The 24,743-nt window shown below is 43.4% G+C and overlaps 1 protein-coding gene across 1 annotated transcript in view; it reads left to right on the forward strand.

Moving 5' to 3' along the window:
- fmn2b (formin 2b) overlaps nucleotides 1–24,743 on the forward strand; it is a gene marked incomplete at its 5' end in the record, with an annotated part of 96,719 nt that overhangs the window by 12,429 nt on the left and 59,547 nt on the right. Inside the window, 6 exons of the mRNA XM_080455631.1 lie at nucleotides 5,591–5,741; nucleotides 8,700–8,711; nucleotides 9,453–9,514; nucleotides 12,059–13,095; nucleotides 14,561–14,708; nucleotides 21,095–21,182. Of these exons, the coding sequence (XP_080311757.1) occupies nucleotides 5,591–5,741; nucleotides 8,700–8,711; nucleotides 9,453–9,514; nucleotides 12,059–13,095; nucleotides 14,561–14,708; nucleotides 21,095–21,182 (1,498 nt within the window). The remainder of the gene's footprint in view (nucleotides 1–5,590; nucleotides 5,742–8,699; nucleotides 8,712–9,452; nucleotides 9,515–12,058; nucleotides 13,096–14,560; nucleotides 14,709–21,094; nucleotides 21,183–24,743) is intronic.

Genomic DNA, 24,743 nt, shown 5'->3' on the forward strand with positions numbered 1-24,743 from the left:
GATGTTTGAGATCACATGATGCTTGTTTCAGGAGATGATTGGTCAATCTGTTGTTAGGTGATGAGTGGCTTTTCTGGCTTGATGTAATTTGCTTCTTGGCAACACACCCCTCAGTTGTGTGTGCTCCGTTGCATGTGCGTCTCCCAGTGTGAGTTGGCCATCTGTGCATTGTGCAAGATTCTGTCCAGTTTGCATAGTACCTTTCCCATTAGCCCTCACAGTGTTGTATGTCATACTGTAGCTGGAACTGGTTTTACAGACTAGCGTCAGGGATTTTATATCAGTGGGTTTCAAAGTGGGGCCCAGGAACCCCCATGGGTCCTTGAGCGGGTTCTAGAGGGTCCCCAGCAAAATCAGTTCAGTGTGTTCCCTTAAAGAGAACCACTCATGCTGTTGTGTTGATGTGCATTTCAATTCATTGTTGATAATAATCATAGTCTATAGCAGGGGTCTTCAACGTTATTCAGGCCAAAGGACCCCTTAGCTGAGAGAGATGAAGCAGGGACCCCCACTACATATTGTATAAAATTGTGTTGCAAATTAAACTTTTTCATAGATTCCATACATACGGTAGCTTCATAGACTTGTTTGACAGTTCAGACATTTATTTCTTTAGTGTGCGGGGAGCTCAGTCGGTAGAGCTCTCGCCTTTGGACCGTAAGGTCATGGGTTCGATCCCGGGCATCGCCAACTCAGCGTATGAGTAGCACGGCTTGGCAGCGGCAAGCGGTAAGTACTGGGAGCTGATGGTAGGTCTGGCGCTCCACCTCAGCAATCCATCTCCCAAGTGGTCTAGCTCATTGTAACGGGGATAGACTCCTGCGTTATCGGCTGATACCGACAATAAGCCTCTCCCGACCTACTTACTTATTTAAACCCTCAATACTATGTAAATTCTACCTTTTTTCCCTCTACACCAAACCTCTTTGCTGAAATTAGCCGATCTACACGCTCACAACACGCTGCAAGCTTGTAGATCTGCTATTTTCAGTGAATGTCCCCCCTCAGAATAGGGATGCAAGTGTTAAAGTTGTTTATGCAAGATTACACTGTCCTATTACACAAAGTTTTGTCGGAACTCTGAGGACCCCCGCCTAGATAGTCCCGGACCCCCTGTTGAGGACCCATGGTCAACAGGGGGTATTTTTTTTACTTTTTGCCTTTATTGATAGATTACAGTAGGCTGACAGGAAATGGGAGGAGAGATGGGGGGGGGGGATCGGGTGTCGCCGGGCAAAGGTCGCCGGGATCGGGAGTCAAACCCGCGACACACTGTCAGGCTGGATTACAGCCTAGGTGCCCAGACGGTTACGCCAACCGTCTGGGCCCGTACAACCCATATTGACAGAGAATATTTCCCCTTTCTGGCTATTTCGGGAACAAGGACAATATCATGAGCAACCAGGCTAGCAGCTAAAACCAGAAAGTAAAGAGTTATTTTCACATTCACAGATTTCACCCCAGGGAGCTCACTGCATCACTGCGATGCATATTTCAGCACAACTTGGATGTAGTTTCAGAGATGCACAGAAAACTGCTCAATGTTATCCATTTGAACCCTAGCATCCGTTTTCTAGGCCTGTCATAATAGGCGAACATTTGGCAGCTTGTAGATTGGCTATTTTTGGCGAAGATTGTAGAGGGGGGGGGGGGGGCTCGATCATATGGTTATGTGGTTAAAACTCTTTCCTGTATTCCCATGTCGGATCACTGCAGGAACAGAAGCCCAACTCTGAGATGTGTACAGTATGGCAGTGGTTCTCAAAGTGGATTCCAGTACTTTGATGGGTTTCTAAATTGACCCTTACAAGTCTGTAACTCTGACAGTGTACAAAACCAACCTAATTGGTTCCATTTTTGCACTGTCAGAGTTAAGGGGAGACCTTGGAATTTTAACGTTTGAGAACCACTGCAGTATGGCATTGGAATTTGATAAAGTCATGTAAATGCATGAGGATCCAGCATAAATGTTGCAGACCTCTGGGCTGAGGTTAAAACTGTTGACTTCAGCACCTTTCTGATGTCACCTGCGTCACATGACAGCCCACGGAGAGAGAAACCTGAGACGGTGCATGTGTGTTTGGAGCTAAAACAAGCTGCAGACGTTCTACAAGGCAGACTAGCCCTGCCAGCCATCGACTGTCCTCTGCCACGGACACAGATCTCTATCACGTACCACCTGCTCACTTATACATTCTAGCCCAAACTCTCTCTCTTGCTTATAGGTTCTGCCCTAAATGCACTCATTCTCTCTCTCGCTCTTGCTCTCGTGCTCGCTCTCGCACACACACACACACGCACACACACACTCTGATTATAGATTCTAACCCAAACCCACTCATTCTCTCGAACGCACAGACACACAGTGGTCTCAACACAAACTCTCACCCGGCCTACACCCAAGTTTGCCTGCACACATACACACACGTGCACACACTTTTCCCTCCATCCTCCTCTCTCTCTCTCTCTCTCTCTCTCTCTCTCTCTCGCATCCCTGTCCCCACCCAGAGCCTGTTCCTCGTCACCACAGCAGAACCCGATCTGACTGCATACTGCAGCCTGTTAGAGAAAGCTGCAACCCCAGCATAGAGAGAGAGGGAGAGATAGAGAGAGAGAGAGAGGGAGGGGGGAGAGAGATGCAGGCGGAGCAAGGGCTGAAGAAGAGGAGGAGTCGGTATCATGGGATGAAGGCTTTCAGGACATGCAGGACCGGACAGGGCTGAGGGCTCGATGAAGGCCTGAGGAAGAGGAGCAGGGGACACAGTTGTGATCATTTTTGTGATGAAGGACGCAGTGAGTGGCGGAGGGAATTTTAAGCTCTTTTCACACAGGATATCAGTGCCCAGATCAAGGCTAGATGAATGGACAGGATGAAAGAAAAGATGAATGGGTGATGGAGACATTCACATAGGGGGTCCAGGAGAAATCACGGAAGACGTCCCGCTACAGAGAGGCTGAGTAACGAGCCTCAACAACCATGAGACATCTGCATGGATACAGGACTTTTAATTTGATAGATAAGATGTATCAATCATTTAAAGAGGTGGAGCAGGGAAGAGAGAGAGGAAGAGACGGGGAGAAGTATCAATATCTGAAGTCGAGACACTACATGCATACTGTAACTATGGAGAAATCTTGGAAGCTATTTTGCTGCTTTGTCTACCCCTACAGTATAATGGATTATTTTTTGACTGCCTTGATGTGTTTAAATTAATTTGACTCGCCAATGGATACGTGTACAGACACAAACACCACTGATGCATAACGGAACAAATCTACATCTGCATACATCTTATGCTCTGAGTCTGTATCTCTTTTTGTGGGGAATGTGACAAGACATAATGCATGGAAATGAACCACTGAATTCTGCATGGAGTGAATGGAATATATAATGCAGTGTTTTCAGTGTAAGGGGCTACCATACATACCGGGGTTCATCAGCATGGGAAATCATGCAGCACCGGTCAGCCAAAAGCGGATCTGCCTGGACAGAGGAAGATATCTGGATAATTTCACACTGGTGAAAGCCACATAGCTGAGATGTCAGTTACCTCAATTTAATGCGTTTTCGCGTGTACGAACATGGCATCATTTGGTGGGTGGAGCCCCGCTTTTCTTTTCATGTTGAGCATTTCATTCACTGATACACAACTAATTCAGTGTACAGTGTGGTCACACCCTTTAGATTTTGAAGATACAGTATCCAGATATACACAGGGTTTCAGTCCAGCCCTATGTCTTGACTAAGTTCCAAGAAACAACTGCAAAGCAATGAATCTTCCTTGACATTATTGCGGAAGTCTGGCGACTGTTGGCCCCGACACTGGAACTGGAATTATTGTTCCTTGAATGAGTAAAACTTCAGTGTAGCTGCTACTCTATCATGTGGACTACAGTAGCAGCTGAGAGTGCTTATTCCATGTTATTCCATTGACTTTGCAAAGAAAATCTCATAATCATTGGACCTAGAGACAAGTTTTCAGCCTTTAAAACAGCTATTGCAATGAGGCTACAGCATATTTCCACTATAGTAGGCCAACCACGATGATGCACGTAATCTAATGGTGCCGTGCCAAATCTAACCGAACCATGGATACGTCTGAATCAGATTCTGACACTGAGTCATCCACGTTGATGGAAGCCACATCACCGGACGATGTGCCCACACCCACAGCCGCGTGCGCCACCGGCATCCTGACGGCGGCAGCGGCGGTGGCCGGCACCGCGTCCTGCTTGCTTTCACAGCTGCATGTGGATTGCATCTCCAGGCTGCTGCCGGCGCAGGAGCTGGCTCCCACCGGTGCGTCACAGGCAGACGAGGACATGGTGCAGAGAGGCGGGAGTGTAACCGTGGCAACAGGGCATAACACCACCGCCGCTGCTGCTAACTTGGCACCAGACCGCGGTGTAAAAGACTCTGCAGGCTTCGAAAATGGCTGGGATGCGTTTGTGGGTAATGGGCACAGTTGCACGGCGAAGGGAGATGACGAGGAGTTGGAGGAGGAGCGGGAGAAGGGGAGAGACCAGGAGCGGGAGAAGAGGGGACACCAGGAGGAGGGGAGGAGGGACGGAGGCAGGCGGAAGAGCGACGGTCGAGGAGAAGTAAAGGAAAAGAGGGTGGACGGATGGGACGTCACTGACAAGCAGACGGACATGGTGCCCCAGTTTGTCCAGGAGCTGCTGGAAGTGATCGGTCACTGTCACGACGAGGACAGAGAGAAGCTGCTGGACCTGGCGTGGCTTAAACTTACACAGACTGTCCGCAGGAATTGCAATCTCTTTGAATACCTGCAGGTGGACATCTTCTCATTTAGTCAAACGCTTTAGTGCCTCTTTGAACAGTTGCAGGTACACACACTGAACGCCACTGTCATAGAATTAGGCCTGATTTATACTTTGTCTTGTGCCGAAAATAGCCGATCTACAAGCTCACAATGCGTTGCAGTGCGATAAGTTGTGAGCTTGTAAGTTGGCTATTTTCGGCATGGGACTCTATATCGTACGATTGAGTATAAATTAGGCATTAGAGTAGACATAAATGGAAGTGTTTGTGGCACTCTCACTCACAGTTCTGTATATCCATAGTTAATCCTATAACTGGTATCGTGATTATGTTTTTGTACATTTCAATGTTCTTTGCACTGTTCCTCAAAATTAAGACTAAGTTATGTATGGTATGAACAGATACTTGGTTTTTAAATGTTATATTTAGTGTTTGTTAAATCAATATCGGATAATATAAAAATCATGGCGAATGATATCCTATAGCTAAAATCTATGCAAAATAATATACTTTCACATACTGTATAATCAAGCTGCCCCCTTAAAGAACCTTGCACTTTATTTGACATCTCTGTTCCCCTCTTTAGCTAGGTTTAAGAGCTGAGATTCATCAGTATTTTAGTGACCTATCAACAGATAGCAATTTATATCAGTGCAAGTAAGATTGAAAATAAAACCATTTAACAGACTCCTCTCTTTTTCCTCATCTGTCCATTTCTTCCTCTATTTCTCTCTCTCAATTCCTGCCTATTATCTGTCTCTCTCTTCTGTTCCTGTCATCCCCCCCTCGCTCCCTCTGTCGCCGCAGCAAGATCAGCTGTACACATGGGCAGCAGTCAGCCAGCCTACCCACTCCCTGGAGCCGTTTGAGGGCAGACTGCCGGGGCAGATCAGGGGCCTCTGGCCTCCACCGAAGGTTGGAGTAGAGGACCGGTCCGGACTCAAATACTCTGAGGCTGGTAAGAACAGAACCACAGGCGCAGTAGAAAGACAGAGGAACACAGACACACACACACATAGAATTCTGTTGATGCATAAACATATAAGCATGAATGTGTCCCTGCATCCAGGCTAAAGGTGATAGATAGATGGATAAAAAAACAAACACTGGAATAATGGACACATTTTTTGGTTTACAGGAACACATTTAGAGGCACACAAACCCACTGACGTTACACATAAATACATGATGTGAAAGTATAATAGACATGCAAATATGTGCACACAAAGTGACATAACAGGGAGACTGCCCACTTTTTGGTTGTTGATGATCAGAGTTTTGCTTGGGTCTTAAAGGCCAAGTTATAGTGCATGTACGTTGTCCATTTACCCTTTAGACTAAATGTTCAGGAGCTCTATCGTTAGACTACAGAATGGATTGGCCCAGTTCTCCTCTGTGCTCTCCCTGGAAAAACAACTGGAGATTGTTGGGATTTATATCCACTTAAACTGTATGTCGTACCATATCCTTGTGATTAGAACGCACTGGAGTCTGGAAGGTAAGGGGAGAGGATGAGAGGCTTTAAAAGGCATTTAATAGTCTATGGCTGTCTTCCACTATAGACCTTTTCACACCGTTTCCTGTTGCAGTGTTTGCGTCGATACTGTAGAGGGCAGGAAATATAGTTGGACCGAGGCGGTTTCCTAGCAATGCAATTCTACTGACGAGGTCTGTGGGATTTCAATCTACAGTGTATAGTAGATCCTACACATGGAATGAAGGGCTTTGTGCAAGAATCCTATTGGATTTAGACTGAGCTTGACTTGCTTTATCATTTAAATGTATTAACAAATCCTATTGGATTTAGACTGAGCTTGACTTGCTTTATCATTAAACGTATTAACAAGACTTAGTACCTTAACTCTTTCACTGCCAGACTTATTTCAGACTGTGTCGTCCCAGTGCCAGGAAAAAGGTGCATTTTTCCTCTGTTTGTTTTTTAACATTGAAGTGAATGGAGCAGCAATTTTTTGGATAGCGTTATCTCCTAGTTCCTTTGAGATAAACCATATTTTCGTCATTCCGTCATTGGCCATGATAGCCATAGAGCCATCGGACGGGAATTCCCGTTTTTGGCAGTTAAAGAGTTAATAGTCCTGGCGAGTATAACTTATATGGTTTCTAATTTTCACATGGGGACATATAATAGAATGAATAATAGAATAATGAGTCATTCTTATTTATCAGGAAAGCTGCAGAAATCTGTGAACTATAGTGTGATCAAACTTAAAGATAATAATATTTTTTAACATGTAACAATGTATGTTGGCCTTGACGAATCAACAAACAAATAACAATAGTACAGAAATAGTAAGAGCGTAACTACCAGATACCTGGGGAAAGACTGTCAGTGTTAAGAGTTCTTTAGGATTATTTCTTTGCCTCTGCCTTGAACAGAACTATTTTTTTCAAAACATCCTAAGCCCATGGCAACCCAGAACTGCCTTCTGTTTGATGAGCTTGTTCATTATAGTCCTTAATCTTTCATGACTTCCCTTTTCGTTACTATAACTAAGCAGCTTTTTGCATTTGTGCCTGAAATACAGAGATAACATTTTATATTGCCTGTTCATTCCATTTCCATTTTCCAATGTGGAATCTATTCAAACTTGTTCAAATTAATCCAGTTTATTAACACATTGGGTGCCAGCATTTTTTCATAACAACTTACGTTTGGTGCCAGCATTCTCCCCATTGACTGCGCTTTGCTGTTTAAAGCTCTAGACTCCACGAGGAGCAAATCCATGTAAAAAAAAACATCCATTCATGTTGCGCGATGACCCTGGCTACAGCCTGGAACGATAACATTTCACTCACGAGTTACAATGGGGGGGGATCGCGCATCGCGCATGACCGGTTTTCCCCACCGGAAACAGATTCGGAGATATAGGTGTTTTAAAGAAGGAAATAGACAGGAAGTGGATGGCGGCCATGTTTTTGTTTCCGGTGATCTATCTGGCCTATCCTTCTCAAGATCACAATGGGTACTCCCAGAGCTGCTCTAGCCCCGCCCGTGTGGAGAAAAACGAAAAAAACAAAAAGACATATTTCACGGTCTGGACCGTGTTCGGCACCGGACCGCTACTCTGCGCAAACACGGTTCAGACCGTGTTTGGCACCCGATGTGTTAAGCAAAGTATCATTAAAGGAAATGTACTAGATTTCAAATTTTGTCAAACCTTGTATCTTCACTAAACAAAGGTGGGAGTTGATATTCAAAAATAGCGTAGAATTTGTCAGTAAAGTGGCCGAGAGATTTCCATAACTTTCTAATTTGGTGAACGAACCTAAAAGCACAGCCATGATGTCACCCAGTCCCAGCTACAGTACTGCTGAGCATGGCATCAGGCTGTGTGGGAAAAAACATCCCCTCTCGCTGTCGTCAATGTGCTTTCTCTCTCTGGCCATTTGTTTTTTGCTTTGATGTCTTCCTTTTCTTCCTACTCGATTAACCTTGTTCTCTGGAGCCCAAGAGAGTCCGGGGCGCTCTGGCCCTTTTTTTGTTTCCTCCTAGATTTATGCACAAAAGGGAGAACATGGTGCTAATATATGCAGGGACTGTTGTACCTCGTCTTCTCTAAAGCAGAGGACTTAGAACCAGGATGCAGGCAGGTTTCAGGCTGGATGAGATGTGCAGATGCTTAATTCTTTGCTACACATATGTTATGCATCCTGGTTTAGGATAGTCTACAGGGAAAAGGAAGGGGCAATTAATGACAGCACACATGTATACGCTCTTTTTTAAATCAGAACAAGTCGTGGCTTGGCATCAAAGACAACATAATATGGAGACTAGAAACTGTAATGATCACTGACTTCCAGTGAATGTTGTGCAAGGACTTTTATTTATTCACACGTTTTCTTTTTCTTTTATTCTGAATGGAATCTCTCTTTCTTTATGCTGTGACATGTTTAGAGGACAGTGAAGGTGAGTAATAATTTGTGTTTGCTTTTGTTTGAATTTTTACTCCATTGAGCTTTGGATATCTCATCTTTATGATTCATTCAAACTGTGTGTGTGTGTGTGTGTGTGTGTGTGTGTGTCTGCCTTGTGCCACAAGTCCACAACATTGTATAAAAGTGGGCATGGTTGCATAGCAACAGTGAATGAGTCACCAACAGGGCAGCTAAAGATGCGTTCAAACACTCGACAACATTTTGTTCCCTCATTATCCCCCCCTGCTGTTGTCAGTGAGATTCTAACATCCATCCATCTGTCTGCTCAAAGCAAATAGCTCTGGCATGCCATCTCATTTTCAGATATCTTAACTGTTTTAACCATTCAAATATATATATATATATTTTTTTACTCTATGAAATCATGAAACATTGCAGTTCAGTTCCTTTCTGTGAGTGAAGCATGATCTGTTCGGTGTTACACCAGTGTCTCACCAGAGGTTTTCCTCAGTAAATCATGTTCATTGTCAACTAGGACTTGTCAGCGTCAAATGTATTCAGCATTAGTGATTAGGTGTTAGGCAATCATACATTTGATTTGATGCTGCTGAGCAAAAATAAATTGCATTTGAGTGTGTGTGAATGGAACCAAATGGACAGGTCCATTTGGTTCCATTTGTACCTGGGAGTTCATTGGTTCCATTTGTACCTGGGAGTTCAGAATGGTGCCTGTGTTACTGTCCTTACACAGTCTCTCCATGTATTTATCTAGAATACCAGTCAGCCATCCTGGGTCTTAAACGGCAACAGAAAGAAGACATCAAAGAACTACAGGTCAGTCGTTTTCTTTCATATATTTGATTATGAAGATGGCAGAGGGATACAATAGTGTTCAATTTGCAGGAGGGGGGGGGGCTTTTGATGGATGAAATTGGTATCCCGACCAGAAAATCGATTATTTTCTGTTTATTAACCCATTTAGACCTGAGGCCGATTCTAAAAACGCCTTCTAAATCCTGACCTAAGTTTTCTGAAAAACTTAGGTCAGGACAAAAATTACAACAAAGGTATGTTGCTATATACTGTACAAAGCAGACCCAAAATGGGTTAAAGAGCTGGGGAGATGGGAAGACTCCTGTTACTGAAAAACACTCGATACCAATGATTGCTCTCCGAATATAGGACTATTTATCACATATTAAATTCATTTTAATTTGTAAATATATTTACAAATAATATGTATAACACTTACAGGACTTTAAGTGGTTAATAAAATGTGTTCTGTGTGATTGGTGGTCCTTTATACTTACTACTACTAAAATGTAAAGTCTACCGTGTGTCGTCCACTGTCTAACCAGCAGGTGGCAGCATAGGCACATATTTGTTAAGCGAGTTGGTGGGCTGATAAACAGTCATGTTGTAGATCAAGTGCTGTGGAAAAATGTAGTCACACCACCATGACCCCGGCTTGTAAATCAACACCAGCGCTTTATTGGCAACACAAATTATGACCCAAGTGTTCTTGATCTTCCTGTTTTTAAACCTTATTTAAGCGGACAAGTTGACCTAAAATACCCTGGTATTTATTTATCCAACAGCCTGGAGGCATGGCTTTGTGATTGCATCACAATATTCTTTACCATTACCTATAATATCGATAATGTTACAAATGTTTTTGAATAGCTGTTGGGGTTTTCCAAAGATATTCATACATCAAGTACATTTTGAGGGACTATCATTAATAATCATTCATGTGGATCTGATGAGCCAACAGGTAGAGGCATTTGTTGTTCGTTTCACTCAGGTAGGCCTAATCAAACAAGTCAAATATGAGTTAAGGAAATGATATAACTTAACAATAATGCAGCCTTTAAGATCAGTTAAAGACATAAGATCAATTAATCGCAATATTACTATAGCCAAAGATCTAGTGTAGCTGCAACTATCGTTTATTTTCTTAGCGATTAATCTATTGATTAATTTTTGTATTTATTGAATAATGGAGAAGCGTGGAATTTTCAATACATCGTTTAAGCACTTAAGCGTTGTTTTATACTTCGTTGCACGTCTTTGTCAAGTGAAAATTGTGAAAATAGCAAATCTACAAGTTCACAACGCCTTGCAGCGCAATGCAGTGTGATCTTGTCGATCGGTTATTTTCACTATTTTTTAAATATATATTTTAAAGCTTTTTGCCTATAGTGACATGCCAACAAAAGGGCTAAATTATTTTATTAAATTATTGATTATCGAACATTTCTTTTATTGATTAATCGGATCATATTGATTAATTCGATTAACTGTTGCCCCCCTATATTAAGATAGTAGTATAGATCACTCAGCTCTAGTTGCAGGATGAGGATTTTACAGGTTCAGATTTGCCAAGCCGCTGTGAAGGATTCAAACTGGTGACCAGGGTTGAAGTCATCTTGTATTCCTGTGAAACGTCATGTTTGGACGGATTTACAGAGGGGTATTTTTTTCAAAATGGCAGAAAGAGCAAGAACGTTTTTATGACTGATTACTTAGTTTGTTCCTCGTTGTACCCCAGTGCTTCTCACGTTATGAGTCTACGTCAAATATTTGTCACAGCACGCTTGTTTGCTGATGGATGCGGATGTAAAAAAAAAAGTAAGACTTAACGATTTGGTTCATGGTTCATGGTTTTCATTATGTTGAGCCCCAGAATTAAGGAATACATTTATAAAAGTTTGATCCTGGACTGAAGAAACCATGGAATGCCCCCTTTTCAGATTAGCTTCATGGTTGCAAAGTGAAATTTCATAGTCTTGCAAAAATGTAGTTGATTTTCCCATAAATCCTTTGGGATGTTATACTAGTACAGTACATTTGTATTCCAGTGGCTTAGCCCTTGGGCCTTAAAGCATTTCTTACAACTTTCCAAAAAGGCAAAATTCAAGATCATATTATCCGTTTTTTGACTGCTCATGTTATTCCCTTTGAAGAGGTTATTGTTATGTGTTACATAATGTTTTAAATAAACTTTTCTTATGCAAGTTCTAGGGCTAGGAAATGATTTGAAACCGACGATCAACATGAACAAATTCTAATAGATTTTTTATAATCAAATAAATCGATTAGATTGACGACTTATACCTGTATTAAACTTTGTTGTTTAGTAGTGAAAATAGCCGGTCTAGAAGCTCTCAATGCATTGCGATGTGACATGTTGTGAACTTGTAGATCTGCTATTTTCACATATTTTTTCTTTTTAACAATCGTTCATTAACTGTAATCGAGGCAAAAGATTTAAATTAGTTATCGCCTAGCCCTAGCAACTTGTCTCTTTTTCTGACGATGACTCTCAACATCCCCTCTTTCTTCTCTCCTGTCCTCTCTCTCTCTCTCCATTTCCAGGACGACTGCTCGTTCAAGACGGTCAAACTGAAAGTGGAACACATCAACGTCATCCAGCAGCTAGAGCAAACCATAGAAGACCTGAGGACCAAGATCGCCGAGCTCGAGACTCTGCCCCCTCTGCTGGACAGGGAAAGCGCTGCGACCGCCAGCACCCGGGACCAGGAGTGCGGAGGCGAGGATGGCCTCCTCAGGGTCGTGTGTGACGTGCACCTGCAGACGGAAACGGCCACGGCGGACTGCCTGGAAGCCAAGTCGGTCCAGACCTCGCCCATGGACGAGCGCTTCATGTTCAGAGTGCCTTGCGCGGACGCGGCGGATCGTACCGGCGAGCTGAGCGTCCCCGTGCCCGTCCCCACCTCGCCCAAAGCGGTGCAGGCGGAGTTTAAATGCGCGTGCCAACAGCAGCCGCAGACTTACGCGACTCCGCCCTTCCCGGGAGGGATGCCACCTCCTCCCCCGCCACCACCGCTCCCCGGAGGAGCGATGATGCCACCTCCTCCCCCTCCTCCGCCACCGCTTCCAGGACACGCGTTGCCTCCTCCTCCTCCTCCATTACCAGGAGGTGCAATGCCTCCCCCTCCTCCACCGCCCCCCTTGCCCCCGGGCTCGGCCCTGCCGCCGCCTCCTCCTCCTTTGCCAGGCATGCCGGGACCTCCTCCTCCACCCCCACTACCTGGAATGGGGGGCCCGCCGCCTCCTCCACCGCTCCCTGGAATGGGGGGCCCGCCTCCTCCGCCGCCGCTACCTGGGATGGGGGACCCGCCGCCTCCTCCCCCGCTACCTGGAATGGGGGGCCCGCCGCCTCCTCCCCCGCCGCCTGGCTGTGGGCCCCCGCCGCCCCCTCCTCCCCCGGGGGGTGCCTTTGGAGCGCCGCCTCCTCCCGGGGCCCTGGGCTTCCTGGTTCCTCCTCTGCCACTGGGCCTCTATGCTCTGGGCGGCGTTGCGCACGAGAAGCCCCCCAGGAAGGCCGTGGTGGAGCCGCCCAGGCCCATGAAACCACTGTACTGGACCAGGATACAGCTGCACACCAAGAGGTGAGCGTCATGTATGACTGTATGCAGTGCTGATTTTGACAGCAGATTTTGATTTAGTTATAGTCTTTTGAATAAAATTCCATTTTCATATTTCATATTTTAGTCATCTGAAATGTTTTAGTTGTTGTCTAGTTTTAGTCGACTAAATATCATAAGATTTTAGTCGACTAAATCTACAGTTGATTCAGTCGACTAAAATGTATTTTGGCTGATTTTACACTTGGTTGCATGCTGAAAATAGCCGATCTACAAGCTCACAACGTGTAACAGCGCGATGTGTTGTGAGCTTGTAGATTTGCTATTTTCAGAGCGCAACACCTGAGCGCAACCAAAGATAAAATTACTTCTTTTAGTTCTACCGGATCTCTTCTCCACTCGTCTAGTTTTTATTTGTTGACGAAATTGTCTATATATTTAGTCTTAGTTTTAGTCATCGTAGCTTAGTTTTTATTTCGTTTTCGTCAGTGAAAAAAGGTGGTCGAATATTTTTTGTTATAGTTTTAGTTGACGAAATCAACACTGACTGTATGCACACGCACCATGTTGCTGTGTCTGGAAACATGTGACGTCCGCACTGATTGATAATATTATGCCGTGTTCAACTACACGTCAGAACTGAGGCGACGATGGCCAGTGGTTACCTGTTGAAGTCATGGAATTTGTTTTTGTCGCATTCCTGAGCCAATAATTCTATATTTGCGGTGTCTGCTGCGGTAGGAGACCAATGCAAAACTATATAAAAGAATAATATAAACTCCAAAACATCTCTCACAGTGTAATCACTGATGAGCCTACTGGTGATCCAGGTTCAAAGATAATGTTTTAAATATTTTGCTCTTGATAAGATTGGTCTCCTATTAACTTCAATTAGTCAAATATTGGATCATTAGCTCAGGAATGCGACAAAAAAATCTCCATGAAATCAAGGCTTCATGAGGTGAGTAATTGATAGGAAAAAAGTCATGTATTTATTTAAGGTGCGTACCGCATAGGCTTTGACGCCTGACAGCGTGTCCCGGGTTCGATTCCCGAGCCTGTCGGCGGATTTGCTGCGTTTCTCTCCCCAACTCTCTCCCCTGTTTCCTGTCTCTCTACACTGTACTATCCAACAAAGGCAATAAGACAAATCTTAAAAGAAAACTATAATTCAGAACTCAGGATTCACCTCTTCAAACTAGGAAAAATTACATAAAACAGTCCTGTAGACGGAGATCTCAGTTTGTGACTCAGAAAGTCATCAGATTTTTATAACTATTAAATTGATTATCTCAATTAACTGTTGCACCCCTACTTCATAAATTATTGTTATTAATAATATAGTAATAATTATTACTACTACTACTACTACTACTATTTGAATGTAATGTGGCCCAATCCTCATCCATAATTATTACATAGCATGTTCTATCTATCATGGCTACTTTTAACTTCTATTTCTGCTTGTGAATGCTTTGCTTTGTCTCAGGGAGGTGTCGTCTTCGTTGGTGTGGGAGGCCATTGACGAGCCAACGGACATGGACTTCCAGGAGTTTTCGGAGTTGTTCTCCAAGACGGCGGTGAAGGAGAAGAAGAAGCCGCTCTCGGACACCATCACCAAGTCCAAGGCCAAGCAGGTCCGCATGTGTGAGAACTTGCTCTCTGTTCCAACTCCTTTCAACTTCCCTCTTCCCTTTCTCCTCATTCTTTCTTATTCCCTTAATTCAGAAGGGAATAAGAAATTCCCTTCCCCTCTTTTCCCTCTCCTCGCTTTCCATCTCCATCCTTTGTCAGCCTCTCATTGACTCTATTGACATGATGTGCATATTGTTGCTGTCGGGTGGAAACCTTATCTCCAAAACAGTTAATAATTATTTTTTTATTATCGTTGCGATAAGATATGATAAGATATGCAAAGATTTTAATGCATCTAATGTCTATCCTTGTCTCGAAGGATCCTGTGAAACGCCACAGCAGTGTTGAATCCCGTTATTGTAAAGGAAAATCTCCCAATAGAAAATAATATTTATATGGTCTCTGTGACCTGAGTTGTTCTGGTTGTATAGATGAACTAGACTGAACTTGCAAACGTATATATTTTCAACCTACTGTATTTCATGTCACGTGTGTGTGGGTTTTTTGTGTATGGATGCACTTTTGCAGGTCTCCTATTTGTCTGCTTTTCTCTGTGTATGTCCGCATGTCTGTGACCGAGCAACAGGAGGAGGGAGGGGGGGGGGGATGCTGGCTGTTTCGGAGGTGTTTTGGCGTCTGTGGCTTTTTGCTACACAGAAGAAAGTCTTCCATCCGTCCCGACACCCGCCCGCCCCCCCCCCCTCCTCTTCTCCCCTCGCTCTACAGCTGCATCCTCTCTCGCTCGCACAGGGACGCACATCAACATGCACGCATTGGCATAAACTCCGAAACATTGCTTTCATATCAGCCGTGCACTCCTAATGGAAACAATATAACGGTTATGGGTTTGGAAGATGGGATCGATCTAGTGACACTGACTCCAGACAGTTTTTACTTTAGCCTCTCACCTATCTACTTAGCGCGTTAACACTTTCAACCTGGTGTCTTCCTAATTTTGGGCATGTCATAAATTAGGCGAAGCCTCTTTCATGAAAAAATGGTACCAAAAAGATTTACAGAACTACATGCTGCGATGCATTGTGAGCTTCTATTTTCGCTGCACAACACCATTGTGGTACAAAAGATAAAATAGGTCTCAAGTGGGTAAACTATACTCTCTATGAAAGGCTGCACTGTGCGATGGTACTTTTTTTTTCAGTGTATGTGATTATTTATTTTTCCCCTTCTTTTTTTGGAGGGGGTGGTGGGGGTCGTACGGGAGGTTTTTCAACTTTGAAGTCGATTTCATAATATTTGTGAGTCCTTAAGTGAAACGGGGCCAGAGAGGCACATTTAAAAGCGCTCTCCCCCTCCCCCCACGATGCACTGCGGTGGGAGATGGCAGACAGACCAGGGTCTCCACTAATGTAGAGCTTATTTATTTTACAAGGCTCTCCTAAACACGACGCGGTTTCCCTGGATTCCTCCCAACACGTGCACCTCTAAAATCGGCCTAATTCATGCTCCGTTGTACGGGCGGTGTCACGCGGACGAAAATAGCCGACCGGCAAGCTCACACTATGTTGAATTCGCGACGCATCGTGAGCTTGTAGGTCGGCTATATTCCGCCCGGGGACACCGCCTACCAACAAAATATAAATTAGGCTTAAGTCACTCGCGCTCTCACTTTCTGCTGATCCCTCACTTTTGCCTTCTCTTTCTTTCTTCCTCCCCTCTCTCTTTGTCCCTCTGTCCATTTTCCCTTTGTATTTTTCTATGTATTATCTCTTTACCCCCCCCACACACACCCCTACCATATTTCTCTCTCTTCTCTTGCTCTGTCATCAATTCTCTGCTTGTCTCTCTCGCCCCCTTGCCTGCTTCACTATGCATCTTATAATCTCCCTCTCTCTCTCTCTCCATCTCTCCATCCCACTCTCTGTATTGTTTCCTGCATGATTATTATCTGATTATGGGGCTATTTGGCTGCAGTTAACTTTTATAACATTTCATTAAGTCGGCGGTTTAGCGTGTCGCGTGCGTTTCAGAGCATTCTTTTGTGTCTCCTTTGAACTATCGCTGTCCCACCGCCGGAGTCTTTTTATGCCGACTGGTGTTTTTTGCTCTTTTTTGTGTGTGTGGTAAATCTGGATGCAATTTTGAGTTGCCAAATAGTGTTTTAGGAATTTCTAGTTGTTTCGGCGATTAACCTTGTGAATAGCCTGGTGGAGAGGCTCTCCTTTTGATGTGAAATGCTTACTTTGAGCACTGTGTCTGTGTGTGTGTGCGCGCGTCCATGCGCACACGCGTGTGCATGCGTGGGCACACATGCATTTCCTTTTTCCCTGACACTAACTGATTGAAATAATTGGAAATCCTTTTTTTTCTCCCCTGAAATTGCTCCTACCAGGAAGGCTTTTATTTTGATAGTGGAAAATAATGCTGTTTTTCTTTGTTGTCATTGTACAGGGCACTGCGGCCATAGGAAACGGGTTAACCTAGAGGAAATATGTCATAACAATTAATAGCCGCCTAGGAGTCTGTGATGTGGGAGTCTTAGATGGGCGGGAAGGTGGAAGATTGGTCAAATTCCTGTTGCTGTGCTAGCGAAAGGTCCTCGGTCAGATTCCCCACAGCCGGTTGTTGTAGAGACCGTGGTGTAACCCATTCCAACCAGATTGACAATTCAAAGTGATTATGATTTTTCTCATATAAATATTTTTATCCGGTGCTACGGTCCAACTGTTTATCAGTTGGATTGGGTCAAGCATACATCTGTGGTCTGTGTATATAAACACAACTCACAATTAATCCAGATTTTGTGATGATGTAGTGTATTCTAAATGTTCTTAATCTTTCCAACCACTCACAATGTACTCACCCATTCACACGCCACAACGGCAGAACACACCGTCACACACTACGTCACACGTGGTACAAATTCACACACCGACGGCAGCCGAAGCCATGCAAGGCACCAACCAAACCTGCTCAACAGGAGCAGTTAGTGGTTCAGTGTCTTTACGCCATGATACCTCGACACTCAGCCAGGAGGAGCCGCGGATCAAACCAGGAACCAAATCCCTATTTGTTTGATTTTGTTCTGAAATCATGCGTTGAAAACAGCTAATCTACAAGCTCAGAACACGCCAGGAGAGCCCCCAGAGTTGTACTAAACCCATTGTGGTGGTGATGAAGTCTGGTTGTTCTGTGTCAGAATGACCATTGTCCAGAGCTTTGATAGACATCTGAAAACATGACTGGAACCAGAGAGAATAGGTTTTGTTCTGTACACCGAGAGAGGAAGGTTATGCTTATGTAGCGTACACACACACACACATACTGTAGCAGCTTGTCAGTCCATGCGATTTTACAGTACACGTTATATCCGTGACCCACGCAAGCACAAAAGTACGCACACGCGCCGCGGCCAACACGACTGCACGCATAGATGCACTCATGCCAACATACACACGATGCTTCACTCAGCATGCACTGCACACACTGCAGCTCAGTTGACCTTATGTTCCCCTTTCCATTCGGTCTGTCCGGCCCTGACATGGAAATCCAAGCTAATTATTTAATCAAGCAGAAACACTCTCATTCTCACTCATTCACAGACAGGAGATCTAACAGCTGCTGGCTGATGTGCGAATGGACTCTATTAAAACTCGCAATCATACGATCGCAAGACGTAAGTCTTGAGTTTCCAGCTGTCATCTCTGTTTACATTTTAATTATGTTTTTTTGTTGTGTCCATGTTTTTAATGATCGGCCAACACTGACCTCAGCTTTGATCTGCGCTGGGTCACTGGTTCGGGACATGGGAACGCAACGCGTCCCGCGCCCCTCGGCAGTGTTGCACTGCATTTCAGGTATTGAGATTGAACGCCCATACAGAAAATAAAGCCCTGATTTAGGCTTGGTTGTGAAATGTGTCTCGCACCAAAAAAAAGCAGATCATAGGCTGTTTTCTGTGCGAAACACTGCCTCGCAACTAAGTATAAATAAGGTGTAAGAAGTGTGGCTTCAGTATCTTACTCGGCCTCACCGGGAGACGTCACTTGACGCATACTGACCGTTGCAAGGATTAGGGTTGGGATCCGGAAGCGGCGTGGCGTGGAGGTAATTAACAGTTGAGGTGTTATGGAAGCCCAGGTTGCTTTGATAGTGGCCTTCAGCTCATCACCGTTTTTGGGTCTGGTGTCTCATCTTCCTCTTTATAGATGCTCTATGGGGTTCAGGTCAGGCGAGTTGGCTGACCAGTCAAGCCCAGTAATACCGTGGTCAACACACCGGTTACTAGTAGTTTTGGCACTGTGGGAAGGTGGTGCCAATTTCTGCTGGAAAAGCAAGTCAGCATCTCATATAAAGCTTTTCAGCAGACGGAAGCATGAAGTTCTAAATTCTCGTGGTAGACGACTGCTGTGAATCTTTCCACAGTCAGTGGTGTTTTGGTGTGCCATGTCATCTGCTGGTGTTGGTTGGTGTCCACTGTGTTTCATAAGTCCAGAGAGATTGTAGAGCACTTCATACTCCTGTCTGCTGAAAAGCTTTATGGCCAATGGACCTGGTCTATGCGCCAAATATTGAGTGCATAAACATAATTGTCAGACGGTCGACATTCCTGTATTATAAATCCTTTATTTTGAGATACTGATCTTTTTTCTTTTCAAGCACTGTATGCCATAATCATCCAGATTAAAACAAAAAAGACTTGAAATATTATCACTTTGTGTAATGAAGTTAGAATATAATAAGAACATTACGGAAATAAATGCACTTTACCACGGTATTAAAATAGTTTGGAATGTACAGTATATGATATTTTGAAGGATGACTTATGCACACAGCACCTACAAGAACCTCAAAGGAAACAAATCTTGAATTGTGAAAAGGCCTAGGTGCTAGTTTGTTTGTTGAGGGGATCCCATGTTTTCTCCTCCTGATCACTGCTTCCCTCCCAAATGTCTTGTGCACGACCCCGCTATGAGGTCACCGTTTGGAACAGTTTCCTTACAGGAAATTCGGAGCTTAAAATATTTCACTTTTATTACATTTTCAAAGAATTGTTTTGAAATGACAAGGTCGGTTGCGCAACATGCGAGTACGTTTGCTGTTTTCACATGTAATTGACTACATCAGTACCTTGTGTGCATTCATTTCAGTACAAAGGCAAATTCTCGTTTTTTTCTCTCTGCAAAATGTTCAAACACAAAGCTCACAATGCGTCGCATCACAACCCGTTGTAAGCTTGTAGAGCGGCTGTTTTCTCTATGAACATAGGTGCGTCTAGAGATTTTGACACAAACGGTTTGAAAAGCACTGCATTAAAGCACTTAGTTCAGTGGTTCCCAAACAGTGGGTCGGGACCCATTTTCATGGGTCGCGAGTAAATATCCCTTTTATTTTTGTCCCCTCCATTTGTTTTAAATTATTATTTCAAAAGATTTTCAAAAAGAAAACTCACAACATTTTCATACATTAAATATAAATAAATAAATCAATGAAATTCCATAAATAAACAAAAAATGAAACTTTTAAGAAGTAGTGATAATATCCGATCTACAAGATCACGACGCGCTGTGAGCTTGTAGATCGGATATTTTCCCTAGTTTGGGCCCCGGTTTGATCTAAAGTTTCTATTCTGGGTCTCGAGCTTAAACGTTCGGGAACCCATGCCTTATTGTTGACTTGTTCTAGAAAGCATTCTCTTGGCTTCTCCGCAGTTTGGCTTGGCCAGGTTGTGATAATCCTGTTTCCTGTGTCTCTCCTTGTCATTCTCTTTCACCATACTGTATACAGCTGTGAAAAAGATGAGGTTATTCCTCATGACGGCCAACGTAGAATGTAATGAAGATGTTCCTTTTTGTTTATTTTTATTAGGATCCCCATTAGCCAACCCAATGCCGCCGTGACATCTGGTCCATTTGGTTCCATGTTTTAATCCACTAAGACCGGGAACGCATCAGTGTCATTTTAAGATTTCTTTGGCTATTCAAAAATAGCAGATATACAAGCTCATAGCGCGGCACCGAGTGCCGTGCTATGAGCTTGTAGATCTGCTATTTTTGAAAAATCTAGAAAATGTGTGCAAAAATTTGAATACATATATTTTAAATCGAAAATGTGTAAAATATTTTGTTCCAGGGACCCCCAGAAGCAAAGATTTTAGTTTCTTTAAAAATATAAAATATATATATAATAATAATGTAAAAGATTTGCACACATTTTCACGATTTGTCTCATAGCTCAGAGATATAGATATAAATAGATCAGATTTTTTTAGATTTGTTTTTATAGCCAAAGAAATCAAAAAATGTCTTAATGGGTTAACAGTTAAAACGAACACTCAGGATTTTACTCGTGTTGTAGTCTTTCCTGGGGTTGTGACGTGATGGCGGACGTTCCTGACAATGATTTCCACTGTTGTGTTTTTTTTTCGCAGGTTATGAAGCTCCTTAACAACAAGCGCTCTCAGGCAGTGGGAATCCTCATGTCCTCCCTGCACCTGGACATGAAAGACATTCAGCATGGTAAGGAACGGCACATTTTTAATGACTTGGATCTGTTAGCGGCTATTTATTGGCTAATTATTGAACAGATGAGTACATTCCATGATGCACTCGTTGGCTGCAGGGTGTCCTTGTGTGTCGCCCCTGCAACCTCCTCGACGCGAGGCGCAACACGAAATCGGGTCGGAATTAAATGTACTGAAACTGGGGCTTTCCCCTCGGATTAGATAGTTTTTTGTTTGTTTTGTTTTTACATCTCGTCTTTGTCGGGTGCAAACCTCATATGTCCAGAACTGTTACTTTTCAGGATTCAAATTCAAAAGTAGCAGATTTTCTTGCTTGTAGATCTGCTACTTTTGATGCTTTGGTGTGACGCTGTAGTATGATCAATTAGGGCGTTTATTTACGGAAAAAAAACGTGAATTTACGAAAAAACACAACAAGTTAAAGTATGGAGATAAGAGGTTTCTGCCCGACAGCGACGATATGTTTATTGATTTTTTTGTACATTATATTCTTTGTTTTTCCAAATAAACAGATTAGACAAAAATGGCAGTACATGGCTATAGCACTCGGATCAGAGTTTTAATGGATTAGATCTGTTAGGCTATTTATGGGCGTATTACTCAACAGATGAAGCATTCCATGCACTCGTGGCTGCAGGCTGTCCTCATGTCATCCCCTGCACCTCGACGTGAGACCAAACCGAGAGAGAGAGGGTTGAAATGAAATGTGTGAAACCGGGGCTTTCCTCTCAGATCTTGTCTTAAGCATTCTGTTTTCATTCTTCTCCTTCTCACCCTCCTTGTTCTTTGCGGTCTTGTTTTGTCTGCCCCGTTGGCACTTCATGCAGACAGTATTGTTTTTAGCGCCAGTTCGTGACCCCAAGTCACATTTATCGCACAGCTATCGTAACCGCAAACGTCATATCCTCAGACTCTCTCTTCTGATGGCTTTTACTGCAGGGGTCTTCAACAAGGGGTCCGGGACTCCTAGGGGGTCCTCAGAGCTACTACAGGGGGGCCACCAAATCTTTGTGTGATAGAATTTTTATTTTTTTAACATTAATCACTTGAACCCTAGCATCCCTTTTCTGATGGGAACATTGGCCAAACATAGCCGATCTACAAGCTCACAAACTACAGCTTGTAGATCGGCTTGTAGATCGGCTATTTTTGGCAAAGAGGTTTGGTGTAGAGGGAAAAAGGAGCAGACCAAGTACAGAGACAAAGGTCAAAGTATTGCCGGTTTAAATGTCTGAAAACAAAAAAACAAAACGAAAGACATTCATTTACACAACACTGATGATAGTGCTGTCAAACAAGTCGCATTGAAATCTATGAAAAAGTTAAATCTGCAACACAATTTTATACAATATGTAGTGGGGGTCCCTGCTTCATCTCTCTCAGCTAAGCGGGGTCCATTGAAGACCCCTGCTTTAGTGGAAAGACGGACTGCACACTGTAAACTAACTGCCCACATGCCTGCCATCCAAACCTGGCATCCCTATTTTGGGCCTGGAAAAAAATGTAATTGAATACAAATTTTACAAATAAGAACAAAATCTAATAATGTGGATCTCGGATTCCACATGGGAACGCCGTGTTCCAATGTGGATCTGGGACTTCATGTGACTAGACATCAGTCATCTATGACAGATCTATTATGTATGACTCCACATTTTCAATCGGAGCCCAATTGATTTCCATTATAGAATTAATATTTCAAAAAGTATAAAACATAAGGTACTTCTGTGTTCTACTGGCACTGAGGCCAAGACATTTGGCGCCGATGGGCCCAGTGGTTTGCAAGGTTCTGGACACGCAGACAGACACGGACAAACGGATCGACTCATTTATAGACGTCTAGACTCCTGCAGAGCAACGTTGTAAAAGTTGCGAGTACAGCCGATCGAAAAGCTCACAACTCGTAGCACGTTAACTAAGCTTGAAGTTCAGCTATTTTCCCTATTCCTGAACAGTTTTGAAAGTATAAAATAGGACTTAACAGACTGGTTAACAAGGGAACGATAGGAAAAACTATTAATGTCAATTGAAATGGACGCAGCTGTTATGTTGACATTTCAGTTTAGCAGACACGTTACATTAAAGGCCTGTCATGTCACATATAAGTTGAGGACCCTGGAACCGTATACAGTAGTAGCTTACAGCGATTAGACAGACTGTTGCGTCAAAATGTCACAGGTTTGAGCCCTGTAACGGCTAAAGTGTCCTGAATGAGTATGGCATTGGTTCTCAAACATTTTCATGTCAAAGACCCCCAAATTGATATGTATTTGGCCGAGGACCCCCATTAAAAAAAAAAAAATGCCCGGGATAGGATGACAACGTCTTTGAGATTGTAGATCGGCTATTTTATAATGATAATGGGTGTGTTTAAACTATTCCTCATTTCACTGGGGACCCCCTGGAACCCCTCCTAAGGACGGGGGAAGCATCTGTGTCATTTTCGATTTTTGTACATCTGCTATTTATGAACATTTTTTAAAAATCGTGAGTGTGAGAACTACTGATTTTAGAAGGCATTTGTAGAATTGGTCTCAGGTCTTAATGTGTTAACCGATGCCCCTCCATAAGGTGATGGTGGGGATATTGCGGGGTAGTTGAGCGAGCACACACACACACACACACACACACACACACACACACACAGGACCGACTCTGTCGATCCTATGTGCTGGTAGCCATACAGTGAAACTATACAGTGACACTTGTGGACGTTCCTCCACCAGACCTTCCGCCTTGTCCTCAGATTAATGACTCATGCTCTCTCTCTCATGTCTCTGGCGCCTTTGCTCAGGGACTACTGGGACTTCTGGCATTATCATAATTAGAGGCCTGCCAAGGCAAACTGCAGTAAATGCTTTTCACTGTAGATAGATTGTACATACACACACATACACACACATACACACACACGCACACACGCACACACGCACACTGACATAGTCAGCCATAATCAGCCATATGATTTGACTGTTCCACAATACTGGGGATAGATTGTTTATGTACACTTATATACATTCCTAACCTTAAATACATTTATGCACATATATTTATACCAGTTAATAGCTCATGCAACATGCAAATCCCGGGTGGTCCAAATGCGGAGGGCCAAGCCAGGACCCTCATCTCCTCTTGGATTTCGGTATCCTATTCCTAATCCCTGTGCGTTACTACAAATTCAGTCTTATTCTTTACTATTTTTCTTAGTTACTTGTTGCATCTCTTTTCTTTTCTTTTTTTTGTATGTATCTGTCCTATGTTTCATACTGCCATGATAACGTTCCCTATTCTATACATTCAGTTCCATCTACGTAATCCATCAACATGTAAAAAATCACACCCTGTGTGAAGTGGGCGGTGTCTTGCTAGCTAATCACAATACTGAATGGAGTCAACCAATCATGTACAAAAAATAAATACATTTATTGAAACACTCTTTATGATGGACGAAACCATCATGAAAAGTTATGGTTTCTTATATAGGGCTATGCACATGTGTCATGTGACACTGGCCAATCACAGTCCTGAATAGACTGTGATTGGCCAATCACGGTGC

The sequence above is a fragment of the Gymnoscopelus braueri genome (assembly GCF_963280865.1).
Source record: "Gymnoscopelus braueri genome assembly, chromosome: 17".
Classification (NCBI taxonomy): domain Eukaryota; kingdom Metazoa; phylum Chordata; class Actinopteri; order Myctophiformes; family Myctophidae; genus Gymnoscopelus; species Gymnoscopelus braueri.